This window comes from Pristis pectinata, chromosome 2, assembly GCF_009764475.1.
Source record: "Pristis pectinata isolate sPriPec2 chromosome 2, sPriPec2.1.pri, whole genome shotgun sequence".
Taxonomy (NCBI): Eukaryota; Metazoa; Chordata; class Chondrichthyes; order Rhinopristiformes; family Pristidae; genus Pristis; species Pristis pectinata.
The window spans coordinates 3,681,201-3,699,262 of NC_067406.1; the positions used below are offsets into that span (position 1 = coordinate 3,681,201).

Below are 18,062 nucleotides of genomic sequence, written 5' to 3' on the forward strand. Positions count from 1 at the left end.
CCACGTTAACCTACTAACCCGTACGTCTTTGGAATGTGGGAGGAAACCCACGCAGACACAGGGAGAACATACAAACTCCTTTCAGAGAGCGGCCGGAATTGAACCCAGGTCGCTGGCGCTGTAATAGCGTTATGCTGACCGCTACACTACTGTGCCTGCCCCTCTTGGCTGTAGAAAAAAAACTTGCCCCACACATCTCCTTCAAACATTGCCCCTCTCACCTAAAATGCACACCCTCTAGTCATAGTCCAATACAGCATGGATACAGGCCCTTTGGCCCAACCAGTCCATGCTGACCACTGTGCTAGTATTTGACATTTCTACTTTAAGAAAAAGACTGACTGTCTGCCCTATCTAAGCCTCTCAAAATGTTATAACCTTCCATCAGGTCTCCCCTCAACTACCAACGCTCCAGAGAACCCAAATACAGGTTTATCCAACCTCTCCTTTATAATTCATACCCTCTAATCCATTTAGATAAGAGTCTGCCATTTGATTCTTCCTACTGAGTACCTCCTTAACCTCCCTCCATCCCCATCCCTCTCTCACAGACCAAACTCGTGAACATCACCATTAGCCTGTCCTGGTCCAACCACGTAGACGCCACGGTCAAGAAAGCTCACCAGCACCTCTACTTCCTTAGGAGGCTAAAGAAATTTGCCTTGTCCCCTTTGACACTCACCAACTTTTATCAGTGCACCATAGAAAGCATCCTATCTGGATGCATCACAGCTTGGTACGGCAACTGCTCTGCCCAGGACCGCAAGAAGCTGCAGAGAGTTGTGGACGCAGCCCAGCACATCACGGAAACCAGCCTCCCCTCCATGGACTCTGTCTTTACCTCTCACTGCCTTGGTGAAGCAGCCAACATAATCAAAGACCCCACCCACCCGCGTCATTCTCTCTTCTCCCCTCTCCCATCAGGCAGAAGATACAGAAGCCTGAGGGCACGTACCACCAGACTTAAGGACAGCTTCTACCCCACTGTGATAAGACTATTGAACGGTTCCCTCAATCGATGAGATGGACTCTTGACCTCACAATCTACCTCGTTATGACCTTGCACCTTATTGTCTGCCTGCCTGCACTGCACTTCCCTGTAGCTATGACACTTTACTCAGTATTCTGTTGTTGTAATGAATTGACCTGTACGATTGGTATGCAAGACAAGTTTTTCACTGTACCTCTGTATAAGTGACAATAATAAACCAATACCAATACCACTGCCACATCACCTGCTGGCCCTGTTGTGGTGCAACTGCTGGGAAAACCCTCATCCATCACCTCAGGACTTGACTGCACCAGCACTCTCACATCTGGCTCTCCACCTCTTACCCCCACAAAGTGGTCATCCACATCCCTGCTGCCTCTCCCCTAACATTACGTCACGCCTTCCTATCAACTAGGGCATAGAGAAAGGTGGACGGTAACAGTCTTTTCCCCAGGGCAAGGGAGCCCAAAGCTAGGGGGCATAGATTTAGGGTGAGAAGGGAAAGTTTTAAAAAGGACCTGAGGGGAAACTTTTTCATGCAGAGGGTGGTGAGTGTATAGAACGAGCTGCCAGAGGAAGTGGGTGAGACAGGTGCAATATTATTTCAGAAGCACTTGGATAGGTACAAAGAGGGGCAGGGCTTGGAGGGATTTGGGCCGAACGCAGGAAATCAGGATGATGGGTGGACAATGTGGTCGGCATGGACAGGTTGGGCCGAAGGGCCTGTATCTATGTTGTATGGCCCCACTACTCGGTAACTCTTACTGCTGGCTTAATGGTCAATCATCGCCTCGATATTAAAATCCTCCTCCTTCCCTGGTCCTTCTGAGATCTCTTCCTTCAAGTCCGGTCTCCATCATCAAATGTAGATTTACGAGGATGTTGCCAGGACTCGAGGGCTTGAGTTATAGGGAGAGGTTGAACAGTTCAGGTCTTTATTCCTTGTAGTGTGGGAGACTGAGGGGTGATCTTATAGAGGTGTATATAATCATGAGAGGTATAGATCAGGTGAATGCACTTTTTCCCAGGGTTGGGGAATCAAGAACTAGAGGTGGCAACAAGGAATTCTGCAGATGCTGGAATCTGGAGCAATACACAAAAAGTGCTGGAGGAACTCAGCAGGTCAGGCAGCATCTGTGGAGGGAAATAAACAGTTGACGTTTCCAGCTAAGACCCTTTATCAGGACCTAGAACTTAGAGGTCGTAGGTTTAAGGTGACGGGAAGATTTAAAAGGAACCTGAGGGGCAACTTTTTCACCCAACCTCTCCTTATAGCGCGTGCCCTCTAATCCAGGCAACATCCTGGTGAACCTCTTCTGCACTCTCTCCAAAGCCTCCACATCCTTCCTATAATGGGGCGACCAGAATTGAATGCAATACTCCAGATGCTCTGGAATTGGTCTGCCCATAGAAGACAGAGGGTGGTGGTAGATGGAACGTATTCTGCCTAGAGGTCGGTGACCAGTGGTGTTCTGCAGGGATCTGTTCTGGGACCCCTGCTCTTTGTGATTTTTATGAATGACTTGGATGAGGATGTGGAAGGGCGGGTTAGTAAGTTTGCTGATGATACACAGGTTGGTGGTGTTGTGGATAGTGCAGAAGGTTGCTGTAGATTACAACAGGACTGATAGGATGCAGATCTGGGCTGAGAAGTGGCAGATGAAGTTCAACTCAGAATAGTGTGAAGTGATGCACTTTAGAAGGTTGAATTTGAGGGCAGAATACAGGGTTAATGGCAGGACTTAGCAGTGTGGAGGAAAGGGGGATCTTGAAGTCTAAGTCCATAGATCCCTCAAAGTTGCCGCACAGGTCGATAGGGTTGTTAAGAAGGAGTATGGAGTGTTGGTTTTCATTCGTCGGGGTATTGAGTTCAAGAGCTGCCAGGTGATGTTGCAGCTCTATAGAACTCTGGTTAGACCACCTTTAGAGTATTGTGTTTAGTTCTGGTCGCCTCACTATAGGAAGGATGTGGAAGCTTTAGAGAGGGTGCAGAGGAGATTTGCCAGGGTGCTGCCTGGATTGGAGAGCGTGTCTTATTGGGATAGATTGAGCGAGCTAGGGCTTTTCCCTTCCTTTTGGAGCAAAAGATGATGAGTGGTGAACTGATAGAGGTGTACAAGGTGATAAGACACATAGATTGAGTGGACAGCCAGAGACTTTCCCAGGGCGACAATGGCTAACACGAGGGGGTATAATTTTAAGGCGATTGGAGGAAAGTACAGGCGGGATGTTAGGGGTAAGTTTTTCACACAGAGAGTGGTGGGTACATGGAACGCACTGCCGGCAGAGGTTGTGGAGGCAGATGCATTAGGGACATTTAAGAGACTCTTAGATAGCCACATGAAATGGAGAAATGGAGGGCTATGTGGGAGGGAAGGGTGAGATAGATTTTTGAGCAGGATAAAATGTTGGCACAGCATTGTGGGCCAAAGGGCCTGTACTGTGTTAACATTCTATATCCTGCTGTATCCTTTGCCAGACTTCTGCACTATCCACAACACCACCAATCTTCGTATCATCTGCAAACTCACTAACCCACCCATCCACATTTTCATCCGTGTCATTTTTATATATATTATAAACAGTAGAGGTCCCAGTATGGATCCGTGATCCCTAGTCACGGACCTCCAGCCAGAATAAGTCTCATCGACCACCATCCTTCTATGGGCAAGCCAATTCTGAATCCAAACGGCCAATGCACCCTGGTTCCCGTGCATCTTAATCTTCTGGATGAGCCTCCCATAAGGCACCTTGTCAAACGCCTTACTAAAATCCAGGTAGACAACATCCACAGCTCTACCCTCATCAATCACCCTCGTCACCTCCTCAAAAAACTCAAAAAAACTAAGGCACGACATGCCCTGCACAAAGCCATGCTGACTGTCCCTAATTAGGACATGGTTTTTCAAATGCTCATAAGTCCTATCCCTAAGAATCCTCTCCAGTAACTTCCCTACCACCGTCATGAGACTCACCAGTTTACAGTTTCCTGGATTATTCCTATTTCCCCTCTTGAATAACGGAACAACACTGGCTACTCACGTGGCCTCCGGGACCTCGCCTGTGGCTGGAGAGGACACAAAGATCTTGGAAAAGGCCCCAGCAGTCTCGTCTCTTGCCTCTCTCAATAACCTGGGGTATATCCCATCAGGCCCAGGGGCCATCCACCTTCATGTTTTTAAAGAAACTCAACACTAGCTCTTTTTTTATCTCAAAATACCCAAGCATATTTGCACGCCGCACACTTACTTTCACTTTCCTCCATGTCTGCTTGGTAAATACTGACACAATGTACCCATTTTGGACCTCATCCGCATCCTCTGCCTCCAAGCACGTTCCCTCCTTTATCCTTGAGGGGTCCTACCCCCCCCACCCCCTAGTTATCCTCTTGCTCTTGATGTACATATAGATCATGAGCTTCAACACGAGATTTCCAAAGACAATGGGTCCATCTGCCTCAGCCACCTCCATAAACCTCTCATCCAAACTTCTATTGCCTATGTTCTAACTCTCACTGCCCTGTTTCCCCAGTGACCTCCACACTTTATGCTGACCCTTGGGTAAACCAAGATTTTGAAATTCCTGTTCATGAAGTAATCCAGCTCAAGAAACAGGCCCTTCAGCCCATCAAGTCTGTGCTGACAATCAGCAACCCATTTGCACTAATCCTGCTCTGATCGCATTTCATTCTCCCCACATTCTCATCAACTCCTCCCGGATTCTACCCCTTCCCCACACACAAGGGGCAATTTATAGTGGCCAATAAACCTAATGAACTGCGCATCTTTAGAATGTGGGAGGGAACCGGAGCACCCAGAGGAAACCCACGCTGTCACAGGAAGAGCATGCAAACTCCACACAGACAGCACCCGAGGTTGGGATCAAACCTGGGTTGCTGGCAGCATCTCTACCAGCTACACCACTGTGCTGTCCTTGTGTTCAAGCCTCTCCATGGCCTTGCCCGGACCCAGCTCTGTGACCTCCTCCAGCTTCCCAACTGAAGCTGCCAGAGGAAGTGGTGGAGGTGGACACAACCTCAACATTTAAAAGACAAGTACATGGATAGGAAAGGTTCAGAGGGATATGGGCCAAATGTGGGTAAATAGAACTAGCTCAGATAGACATTGTGGTCAGCATGGACCAGTTGGGCCAAACAGCCTGTTTCCGTGCTGTGTGACTCTGTAACTCTAATGGAAGCAAAGGGGTGAGTTCAGGAAAGTGCTGCTGAGGGAGAAGGTCAGCTATGATCTCATGGAATGGGGGAAAGTATGGGGGGGAGGAATGGCCTACAGTACACCTCTTTCTTAATAGAACATAGAACAGTACAGCACAGGAACAGGCCCTTCGGCCCACGATGTTGTGCTGACCTAATTAAGGTAATGACACATAATTTCTTCTGTCTCTGTATGATTCACACCCCTCCATTCTCTGCATATTCATGTCTCTACCTAAGAGCCTCTTAAACGCCTCCATCGTATATGCCTCCACCTCCACCCCCACCCCTGGCAGCACATTCCAGGCACCCACCACTCTCTAAAACAAGACTTGGCCCACTCATCTCCTTTGAACTTACCCCCCCCCCCCCCACCTTAAATGTATGCCCCCTAGTATTAGACATTTCAGCCCTGGGGAAAAAAAGATACCGGCTGTCTACTCTATCTGTGCCTCTCACCATTTTCTAAACCTCTGTCAGGTCTCCCCTCAGCCTCCCGCCGCTCCAGAGAAAACAACCTAAGTTTGTCCAACCTCTCCTTATAGCTCATACCCTCTAATCCAGGCAGCATCCTGGTGAACCTCTTCTGCACCCTCTCCAAAGCCGCCACACCCTTCCCGTAATGGGGCGACCAGAACTGAATACAAAACTTCTGTGGTGGTCTCGTGAGTTTTTTTTTCCAATTTATCTAATTTCTTTGGAATCTGCTCCCTGTCACCCTGTTGGTATGAGTTCCGTGAGGAGAGGGTAAAGGGTTGGGAACTGGGACTGAGTGGATCACCCCTGCAAAGGGGCAGCCCCAGTGGTGTGGGCTGAGTGGTGTCCTTGGGGGGGGGGGGTGGGGGGGAGAGCAGAGGTTTTGAGCTGGTTCTTGTGTCTCTGTCCTGCAGACCAAGGTGGAGGATGTGGAGAGCGAAGGCTGGGAGTACGCGTCCCTGTTTGGCTGGAAGTTCCACCTGAAGCAGCGGAAGACGGACACGTTCCGGAGGCGGCGATGGAGACGGCGCATGGAGCCGCTTGAGAAGGCCGGCCCGTCTGCTGTCTTCGCCCTGGAGGGAGCACTGGTGAGTGGTCAACACCCCGACCCCCACCTCCGAAAGGGGGCTGGGGCTCCAGAGGATGTCTGTCATTGCCGGGGCCCTGGTAGTGGCTGAGCTCCCCCACTTCACCACCTGCCCCCTCCCGTAACCACGCATAAGGGCCAGACCCCAGGATACAACCTCGGACCTTTCCGTTGTTACTGCTCCACTGCTAGACAACAACTGCACATGTCCAGCTCACCAATCAACACCCCCTAGTACCTATTCAACTCATCGCCACCCCCCCTCCCACATCAACCTAATCCCAGTGCCCCGTTCTCTTCCCACAGCCCTGCATCAATCCCAAATTAATCCCACTGCCCCACTCCCTCCCTACAGCCCTGTGTCAATCCCAAATTAATCCTACTCTCCCCACAGCCCTGCAGCAATTCCAATACTAATCCCACCACCCGACTCTGTCCCCACGGCCCTGTATCAGTCCCCAAACTAATCCAACTGCCCCGCTCTCTCGCCAACACTTGGCAATTTTCTTTTAACTACTTTATTCTCTGCAGTGGTGTTTGTCTGATTGGAGGTGTGTGACCAGTGGTGTTCTGCAGAGATCAGTGCTGGGACCTCTGCTGTTCGTGATTATATATGGATGAAAGTGTAGGTGGTCTGAATAGTAAGTTTGCAGATGACGAAAGTTGGTGGAGCTGTGGATAGTGAGGAAGGTTGTCTAAGGATTCAGCAGGATGGTATCAGTTGGAGATTTGGGCGGAGAAATGGCAGATGGAGTTTGGACAAGCGTGAGGTGTTGCAAGAGGAAAGTGTATCGTAAATGACAGGACACTTTGGAGTATTGAGCAAAAAACAAAAGGCTGGAGGAACTGACCCGCTGAATTCCTTCAGCATTTTGCTTTCTTGCCCCAGATTCCAGCATCTGAGGTCCCTTGTCAAGTCAAAGTTGAGTTTATTGTCATCTGCACAAGTCTGTGTGTGCACAGGTGCAATGAAAAACTTACTTGCAGCAGCATCACAGGCACATAGCATCAGATACACAACATTCACAAGAAAAACATAAACTAAACATTAATTATACACAATTTTTACAAGAAAGAACACAATTAGAAAAAAAATGAAGTCCATTTTAGTGCAAAGTGGTCATAGTGTTGCTATATTGAGGTAGTGATTACGGTTGTGCCGGTTGGTTCAAGAACTGAATGTTTGAAGGGAGGTAGCTGTTCCTGAACCTGGTGGTGTGGGACTTCAGGCTTCTGTACCTCCTGCCCAATGGGAGCTGCGAGAAGATGTCATGGCCCGGATGGTGGGGATCTTTGATGATGGATGTTGCCTTCTTGAGGCAGCGTCTCCTGTAGATACTCCTGATGGTGGGGAGGGATGTGCCCGTGATGTATTGGGCAGAGTCCACTACTTTAGAATATCCCTTTAGAGTTCTGATGTACAGATGGATCTTGTGGTACAAGTCCATAGCTCCCTGAAAGTGGAACACAAGTGGATAGGTTTTTAAAAAAGGTGTACAGCATGCTTGCATTGGTGTATTGAGTATAAAAGTTGAAAGGCATGTTACAGCTGTATAAAACTTTGGTTAGACCACATTTGGAGCATTATGTATCGTTCAGTTTGCAACACCATAGGGAGGCTCTGGGGCTTTGGAGAGGGTTCAGTAGAGGTTCACCAAGGTATTGCCTGGATTGGAGAATAATAGCAATAATGAGAGGTTGGACAAACTTGGATTATTTTCTCTGGAGTGTCGAGGCTGAGAGGAGACCTGATAGAAGTTTATAAAATTATGAGAGGCATCGATAGGGTAGACAGTCAGAATCTTTTCCCCAGGGAAGAAATGTCCAATACTAGAGGGCATAGGTTTAAGCTGAGAGGGGGAAAGTTTAAATAGAGATTTATGAGGCAGTCACCTTACACAGAGAGTGGTGGGTGCTTGGAACAGGCTCCCAGGGGAAGTGGTGGAAGCAGGTATGATGGCAATGGATACGAGGCATTTAGACAGGCATGTGAACAGGCAGGGAACGGAGGGATATAGACCATCTGCAGGCAGATGGGATTAGTTTAAATTGGTGTCATGGTCAGTACAGACACGGTGGGCCGAAGGGCCTGTTCCTGTGCTGCACTGTTCTATGTTCTCTGGTGTTTAGATGTTCTGCTGTGGGAACCTGGGGTAGCCTTGTAGTTCCTGCTACCCTCCTCCCCATTTCCCTTCTGGGGGGGCCACAGGTCTGTGTTCAACAGAAACACTCTAAATGGTTCTAATTTAGTTTACAAAAAAGTATAATATTTACCTTGACTGAGTGCCAGCTGCAATGAGTGGATGGGCTTATCCTGACTACACAGAACATGTTATGCGGTGGTTTGGAAATGGGAGCTTGCTGCCACAGGTTGGGTGAGGGAAAAGGGACTGATGTGTTGACTGGGCCGTGGGGCTGACAATCTCTTCCAGTCTCTGCACGTCCGTGGAAAGCTCATTTTTCCAACTGTTGACCAGCATGCCCTCTCTCTCACTGCCTCGCTCTCTCCCTCACCCACATAGAACACAGAACAGTACAGCACAGGAACAGGGCCTTCGGCCCACAATGTCTGTGCTGAACCTGATGCTGAATTAAACTAAATCTCTTCTACCTGCACGTGATCCACATCCTTCCATTCCCTGCACATTCATGTGTCTGTCTAAAAACCTCTTAAACGCCTCTATCGTATCTGCTTCCACCAACTCCCCTGGTAGCCTGTCCCAGGCACCCACCACTCTCTGTGTAAAAACTTGCCCCACACATCTCTGTTAAATAGTCCCCCTCTCATCTTAAATGCATGTCCTCTAGTATTTGACATTTCTATCCTGGGATAAATGTTCTGACTGTCGACTCTTTGGGGGGGCTGACTCCAGTGAAAGGCAGGGTTGTGACATCTGTGTCCAGGGTTTGTGTCCTGTGGTTTCATCAGGCGAGGGCAGTGGGGCTGAGGTTTGGTTGTAAGGAAGGAAGGGACCCCAGGGTGTACATCAGCAAGAGGTTGCCTGCTGAGTCGGGTGAGAGAGGTGTGGGAGCTGCCCGTCCTCAGTGTAAGTACAAGGGCTCACTGCCGGGCAGCCAATGGACACGGTAAACCAGTGAACTGGCAGAGACGGACACTGGATGTAGGACCTGGGGGTCTCGGGACAGCTTCAGGAGCCTGTCTTGTTCACTGACACGTGCACATGAGCAACACATACATGAACACAGATACACGCATGCATATACACCTGCACATATACTCACTCTCACCCACAGACACGAATGCATGCACCACACCCTTGTGCAAATATACATACATGCACACACGCACACCTGGACACTTAGAAGCCCTTACTCTCATACATAGGAATGCACACACAAATGCATTCATGCACACACAAGTGTACACACACTCGTAACCCACACAGTCACTTGCATAGATGCACCCCTGCATGAACACACTCACATAAGATTTCTTTATTAGTCACATGTACATCGAAACACACAGTGAAATGTATCTTTTGCATAGAGTGTTCTGGGGGCAGCCTGCAAGTGTCGCCACGCTTCCGGCGCCAACATAGCATGCCCACAACTTCCTAACCCATACGTCTTTGGAATGTGGGAGGAAACCAGAGCACCCGGAGGAAACCTACGCAGACACGGGGAGAACATACAAACTCCTTACAGACAGCGGCCAGAATTGAACCTGGGTCGCTGGCGCTGTAATAGCGTTACGTTAACCGCTACACTACCGTGCCTGCACACACGCACACAAGTGGACATACACACATGCATGCAACATGTTCAACTTGTACTTTTGCACGCACACAGACATGAAGACTCGTGCACGCACACATACAGGCACATAAAAGCAGATACACAAACATGCATATTCATGCCTGTAAACACACAGATGCACATGCATATATGTGTAACTTCACAAAAAGGCACACAGACACAACACGTGTGGTACCCATACAACAGACGCGTGTGCGCGCGCGCACACACACACACACACACACACACACACACACACACACACAAACATGCACACACAGACAGACACACACAACCATGTTACCAGTATTGTAGCCATCACAGGAGATTATCAGGAGTGTCTGTCACGCAGAGGTCTCCTGTGGTAGAAAGAACCTCGACACTCACTGCTTCTCGGGGAGAGATGTGGAGGGAGGGGTAGGAGGGGGAGAGATGTGGAGGGAGGGGGTAAGGGGGAGGGAGGGGGAGAGATGGGGAGGAGGGGAGAGACAGGGAGGGGAAGGGCGGGGAAGAAGGAGGGACGGGGAAAGATGGAGAAAGCATCGCTTGTAACGACTGAATCTCAAACCCTCCTGAGGACCAGGATAGAGGCGAAAGGTCATTGGGGATGACCCATGAGAACCTTCAGGTCTCCAGGAGCTGGTGCTTTGTCCCTGGCCTGTACCGACTCTGCCTCCCTGACGACTGTGTTCCGCTTCACAGGGAGGCGTTACAGACGACAAGAATGATGAAAAGACACCATCCACCGTCAACCTTGGTGTGAACACTCCGACTGTCTCCTGCATCTTCGACAGTGAGTCCCTGTCCTGTCTCTGGGAGTACGTGTGTCGGGGGGGGGGGGGGGGGGGTGGGTGGTGGGGAACAGGGATTAAAAGGGTGTAGAAATGGGGCATTCTGAGCTCATGGTGTTTCGAGTGTGTGTGTGTGTCTTGTGTGTTTGCATAAAGACATGTGCAAGTGGATATACATGTGTGTGTATCTGTGGTTATGTGCCCATCACAGGGGCCCCGTGGAGCTTGCTGTGTGTCACTTGTGTCCTGTTCTCTCTCTCTCCATGAGCACCAGAGGCTGAATATCCACATGTCCCCCCCGATAGCACGCACCTTGCAGTGATGGAATTCAGCTGCAGGCCATTCAGCCCAGCAGGTCTGTGCTGGGGCCTAAGGTCACTCAGTAGCGCAGTGAGTGGCAGGAGGTGCACTGACTGGTGTCTGCACCAGCCCCCTCCTCCTCCTGTCTCATCCTCCTCCCCCCTCCTCCTCCCCCCATACCAGCCTCCTCCCGCCCCCTCCTGTGTGGTTATCCAGCTTCCCTTTCAACTCCTTCCTCCCCATGGGTGCCTGTTCCGGGCCCCATCGCTCTCTGAGGAAAGGACATTCTCTCAGAGGATCATGACTCTGGAATTTCCAGTGCCAGAGAGATGTGGAACCTCGAACAATGCAACACAGGAACAGGCCCTTCGGCCCACAACGTCTCTTCTGAACATGATGCCAAATTAAACTAAATCTCTTCTGCCTGCAAGTGAACCATATCCCTCCATTCCCTGTCTAACAGCCTTTTAAACACCACTATCATATCTGCCTCCACCACTTCTCCTGGCAGCCTGTTCCAGGCACCCACCACTCTCTGTGTAAAACAAACTTGCTCCTTTAAACTTTCCCCCTCTCACCTTAAATGCATTAGTATTTGACATTTCTATCCTGGGAAAAAGACTCTGGGTGTCTACCCTATCTGTGCCTTTCATAATTTTAAAGACTTCTGTCAGGTCTCTCCTCAGTCTCTGATGCTCCAGAGAAAACAACCCAAGTTTGTCCAACTTCTCCTTATGGCACATGCCCTCTAATCCAGGCAGCATCCTGCATCTGGAGTCACTGAATGCATTCGAGGTTGTACGCATTGATGAATGTATGGCTGGATGTTTCAATATCGAGAATTGAGGGATTGATCGATGAGTGGGGGGGATATGGTGTGGGAGATAAGCCACAGTCGCTTTGATGGAACGAGCTGGTGTGCAACCAATTTCTCTTCCTTGTTCTGACGTTGGGATGTACCTGCCTGAGGTGCCTCCGTCAAAGCAAACCAGTCAAGGATAGTGTCTCTGGACCCCATCTCAGTTTGGAGCGGACAAGAAACACCAGCCCCTTCCTCATGGGAGGGGTCACCCCATAGTCCTGGATCACCACACTGAGCTTGGTTCCCATATCCTCCTCCCAACTTATGGAGCAAGAAGAATGCAGAACAATGACTGTTGGTTTACTGACCAATAGCCACCTGATGCATTTCCTTTCCCACCAACAGACGCTGCTCGACCCACTGCGTTCCTCCCGCAGATTATGTGTAACCTCCAGATTCCAGCATCTGCAGTCTCATGTATGACCACCTCTTGTGTTGTTTCCAGGTGGGACGAGATATCACCTGCGCTGTTACCTGTACCAAGCCAGAGATCTGATTGCCATGGACAAGGACAGTTTCTCTGGTAGGCTTCACTGCTCCTTATATCATCCACAAGCAGTTTCCACGAGCCCGTTGATTACCAATGGGCAATAACTGCGAATTTGGTTTATTCGTATTGCTTTACTATTGTCACATGTACGCGATACTGTGACAAGCTTATGCCGTACGGGGTTACATCAAGGTGGTAAAAAGGAAAACAGAATGCAGAATAAAGTGTTACAGTTACAGAGAAAGTGCAGGGCAGGCAGACAAATAAAGTGCAAGGGCCATAATGAGGTAGATTGGGAGGTCAAGAGTTTATCCTTTAGTGTATGAGAGGGATGTTTAAGAGTCTGATAACAGCAGGGTAGAAGCTGTCCTTGATCCTGGTGGTTCCTGCTCTCGAGCTTTTGTATCTTTGGACAGGAGAGGGGAGACGAGAGAATGACCAGGGTGGGTGGGGTCTTTGATTATGTTGGCTGCTTTCCCGAGGCAGTAGGAAGTGTAGGCAAGAGTCAATGGAGGTGAAGCTGGTTTGTGTCATGGACTGGGCTGTGTCCACAACTCTCTGAGGTTTCTTGCGGTCTTGGGCAGTGATTCTGTGTCCCAGATTGTACAGGGCTGTGGGGAGAGAACGGGGCAGTGGGATTAGTTTGGGGACTGATACAGGGCTGTGGGGAGAGAGCGGGGCAGTGGGACCAATACATGTTGCTGTAAGTGGTACTGCGAGGGGTACACAGCTCTTTCAGCTGCGGCGGAGTTGTCTGAGGGCTGTGGGTGGGAGGGGTACTCCGTGTGACGGGGAGAATGTTCACGGGGTGGCTGAGCCCAGATCCAGCATGAATGTCGAAAGGTGAGTTTAGAATCCTGCTACAGGAACCACGGGCATGGAGGTACCTGGCAGGGCAAAAGTGTTGGAGGTCTTCCCAACTGGATCAATGGCAGGACTTGAACAGGTCTACTTCCGGGAGCAGGGCAGCAGACGGACAGGAGCATCCCCTTTGTTCAGGGAAGATGCGTCCGGGGTAGGACTTCACAGCATCTGCCAGCAGCCACTTTACAGGCACTGATGAGGTGTTAGCCTCGGACTCGCCTGCCTGTCTCTCACTGCTCAATCACTCAGGTCCCACTGCAGAGCGGAACACAAAATGCCAGCTGCCACTATCCAGAGAGTGTGGTGGTCTCTGAGCCAGGCCAACTACAGAAGCCCTATCTGCCGCTGATATTTATGCTTCACGGAAGCATGTTCCCTGCAGTACGGAAAGAAGGTTGTGGATTTGCATGCTGGCATTGGAGAGGGTCCTGAGAAGGTTTCAGAGAATAGTCCCGGGGATGAAAAGGTTAATGTATGAGGAGCGTTTGATGGCTCTGGGCCTGTACTCACTGGAGTTTAGAAGGATGAGAGGAGATCTCATCAGGTCCTAGACTCTTCCACTGATGGAAACATCCTCTCCACATCCACTCTATCCAGGCCTTTCAGTATTCGGTAGGTCTAGGACCCGAGGGCACAGCCTCCGAATAGAAGGACGTCCCTTTAGAACAGAGATGAGGAGGAATTTCTTCAGCCAGAGGGTGGTGAGTCTGTGGAATTCGTTGCCACAGATGGCTGTGAAGGCCAAGTCATTGGGTGTATTCAAAGTGGAGGTTGACAGGTTCTTGATTAGTAAGGGTGGCCCAGTCGTGAGCGTAACGCTATTACAGCACCAGCCACCTGGGTTCAATTCTGGCCGCTGTCTGTAAGGAGTTTGTACGTTCTCCCCTTGTCTGTGTGAGTTTCCTCCGGGTGCTCTGTTTGCCTCCCACATTCCAAAGACGTACGGGTCAGGAAGTTGTGGGCATGCTATGTTGGTGTGGGAAGCATGGCGACACTTGTGGGCTGCCCCCAGTGCATTCTCAGTAACACAAAAAGACGCATTTCACTGTGTGACTAATAAATAAACTTATAATCTGATAACGGCATCAAAGGTTATGGGGTACAGGCAGGAGAATGAGGTTGAGAGGGAAAGATAAATCAGCCACAATCGAATGGCAGAGCAGACTCGATGGGCCGAATGGCCTAATTCTGCTCCTATGTCTGATGGTCTTAAACGTCAGTAGGGCTTTGGGCATCTGGTTGGCATGTAGATTATGTGTCCTTGGCCCCACAGCAGCCTCTACGGTGTAGAAATGTTCTGCGATGAAGGAGTGCTGTACTTTGCAGTGAGTGAAACCAAATCTCAGGAGCAGAGTGCGGTACACAGCTGTGATTACACCGAGTGTTTAGCACTGTGACGGGGCACCAAACGCCTGTCACTGTGCTGTTGACTAGTTGAAGGCAGTGGAATTATTTCATTCCTGTGCTATTCCCGGGTGAATGGCTCCTTTCACGTTCTCGGGACATCCCGTAGCACTTCAGCCAGTGACGCACTGTTGAGGTGTAACCACACGTCCACTGCAGGAAACCCAGCAGACCATGTGTGCACAGAAAGATCCCAAAGACAGCAATGAACAATGTCTCACACCTCCAGCACATTTTATTTTCTTTAAATTGGGTAATTGGTTTATTATTGTCACGTGTACCGAGGTACATAGAATGTGGAAACATAGAATATTACAGCACAGTACAGGCCCTTCGGCCCACAATGTTGTACCGACATTTTATCTAACCCTTCCCTCCCACATAGCCCCCCATTTCTCTATCATTCATGTGTCTATCTAAGAGTCTGTGTCTAATGTATTTGCCCCCACAGCCTCTGTTGGCAGTGCATTCCATGCACTCACCACTCTCTGTGTAAAAATAAAACTTATCCCTGACATCCCCCTTATACCTGACATCCCCCTTATACCTTCCTCCAATCACCTTAAAATGATGTCCCCTCATGTTAGCCATTGTCACCCTGGGAAAATGACTGTCCACTCGATCAATGCCTCTTATTATCTTGTATACTAATGGAAAAACAATGGTTTTGCATGCCATCCAGATAGATCATGTCATACGTCAGTACATCGAGGTAGTACAGGGGAAAAACAATAATGGAATGTAGAATAAAGTGTTACAGTTACAGAGAAAGTGCAGTGCAGGCAGACAACAAGGTGCAAGGCCATGACGAGATAGGTTGAGAGATCAAGATAAGATTTCTTTATTAGTCACATGTACATTAAAACACACAGTGAAATGCATCTTTTGCGTAGAGTGTTCTGGGGGCAGCCCACAAGTGTCGCCACGCTTCTGGCACCAACATAGCACGCCCACAACTTCCTAACCCATACGTCTTTGGAATGTGGGAGGAAACCGGAGCACCCGGAGGAAACCCACGCAGACACGGGGAGAACGTACAAACTCCTTACAGACAGCGGCCGGGATTGAACCCGGGTTGCTGGCGCTGTAATAGCGTTACGCTAACCACTCCACTACCGTGCCTGCCTCATTGTACAAGAAGTTCGTTCACGAGTCTTATAACAGCGGGATAGAAGCTGTCCTTGAGCCTGGTGGTACGCGTTCTCAGGCTTTTGCATCTTCTGCCGGACGGGAGAGGGGAGGAGGGAGAATGTCCGTGGTGGGAGAATAAAGAAATGGGAAAATGTGTAGCTGGCTGGTTGATGGTCGGACCGGGCAATGGGGTGACCGGCCTCTTTCCATGTTGTATCTCTCTATGATCTACAACTCAAATTTTTTGCAATACAGGGGGAGGCCATTTGGTCCATCAACTCTGTGGCATCCCACAGAGCATTCCCATCAATCCCATTCCCGTATTTATTTCCCTGTAACCCATTCTCTGTCACGCTCCCATCGACTCCACCCCCAACTCTCCCACCATCTCCCTTCACTCGGGGTAATTCACAAAAAAAAAACAGTTAACCCACCGACTGGAATGCCTTTGGGATGTGGGAGGAAACTGGAGCACCCGGGGGAAACCCACGCGGTCACAGGGAGAACGTGCAAACTCCACACATCCAGACAGCACCCGAGGTCGGGATCGAACCCAGGTCTGTGAAGCAACAGTGCTACCTGCTGAGCCGTCCATGTAAGGCAGAGGTGAAGGCAAAGTGCAGAGGGCTGTGAGCCCTTGGAACTTTCCTCAAAGGGTGGCACAAGCTGTCTTTCAAAACACACAGACACACACACACACACACACACACAACGAACTGGGTACAGACAATCAAGGAAAAGCAATACGATACCCGCCACCCCTTGACTCAGTTCAGGCACGGCTCCGTGCTACTGGGGATACTAACTAGAACGCTCCTAACCCTATTGACAGTGCACACCTCACCAACGATCCCTCCAGCGCTGTTCCATGGTTCCTCAGCCTGGGATGAGCAATCAAAGAGAACGAACCGGCACTCTTTATACATGCGGCACTCTTTATAGTGCTTGAGGGCTGGGGGGGGGTGTCCAGCCCAGGTACTTCAAAAAGGTCAATGGCCCGGCACCAGCAGGGGCTAATCGATTACAAAGGCCAATGGCCCGAGGCCACGTACAAAGGTGCTTAAAGGGACCAATGGTCAGGTGTGCACTGATGGGTGGGGTGGAGCCAAACCTTGATTGGCAGTGGTGTGTCTTCTGACCAGGTATGGGCAATGCTGTCATGTGACAGCCACGACCCTCCACAATACAACATGACCGTATTAAAGTGGTCTAATTCAGCTTCGAATTCACGTGTTTGTTGGTTACAAGGGACCATGTATGTGTGTTTGGGCCACACACACACACACACACACACACACACAGAGAAAGAGAGGGACTGAATAAGAGGGGAAAAGTTCAGGAGTACAGCATCGAGACCAACGCGTCTACACTGGGACCAGTTGTAAAGTCAGGGAGAGAGGATTCGCAATACACAGAGAGCACTGGAGGAACTCAGCATGGCAGGCAGCTGGGTTCCTCTAGCAATTTTTGTGCATTGTTCCAGATTCCAGCATCTGCAGAATTTCTTGCCTCTCCGAGAGTGGAAGAAGGTCGTACAGGGAAAGTTGGGGTGGGATGTCTGAGTGAAATCCAGCTTCTCCCCGCAAAATCAGAGTCCTGGCTTTGATGTGACTCTGGTTGTAAAGGTCACTGGGACAGGCTGTGGAAAGAAAGATTTGTGCTTCTTCAAATAAAAGAGGTTTGTTTTCCCATTGCAGCTCATACCCAGTGGCAATGATTGAGAGCTCAGTGTACAAGTTGCAACAGCCCTTTCCAAAGCCCAGCAGGCGAAGGTTTTACAGTGATGTATATATTCTAGTTTATTGTGAAAAGTAATCCAACTGGGACCTGTTGGAAATTCTTACAGCACCAAATTAATGACCTCAGATCAAGAAAAGGAATTTTCTTTTTGCCACAAATCCTTCCTTGGTTGCAAGCAAAGTAAAACAGTCAATGATTTTTTGCACTTTGCTCAGACAACTGACGTACTCACCGCTGGTAGCCAATGCTCTCTTTATTTTGTGCTGTTTTAGTCGGGGGGGGGGGTGTTTGCATTTTCCCCCCTTCAAACTGTATGCTCCAATCAAACTGTCCAGGCCCTGCCCCAATATCTCATAATGTGAAGAACTTTCTGACAGATAGTTTTGTTAAGGCTGTTTTATAAATGCAGTTAGAACATAGAACAGTACAGCACAGGAACAGGCCCTTCGGCCCATGA

At 49.6% G+C, this 18,062-nt stretch overlaps 1 protein-coding gene across 6 annotated transcripts in view; it reads left to right on the plus strand.

The window, feature by feature from the left end:
• Positions 1 to 18,062, plus strand: part of dysf (dysferlin, limb girdle muscular dystrophy 2B (autosomal recessive)) — a 280,694-nt gene that overhangs the window by 150,963 nt on the left and 111,669 nt on the right. For all 6 annotated transcript variants that reach the window (XM_052038414.1, XM_052038407.1, XM_052038430.1 and 3 more), the window contains 3 exons: positions 6,095 to 6,268; positions 10,726 to 10,816; positions 12,422 to 12,499. In XM_052038414.1, the coding sequence (XP_051894374.1) occupies positions 6,095 to 6,268; positions 10,726 to 10,816; positions 12,422 to 12,499 (343 nt within the window). The remainder of the gene's footprint in view (positions 1 to 6,094; positions 6,269 to 10,725; positions 10,817 to 12,421; positions 12,500 to 18,062) is intronic.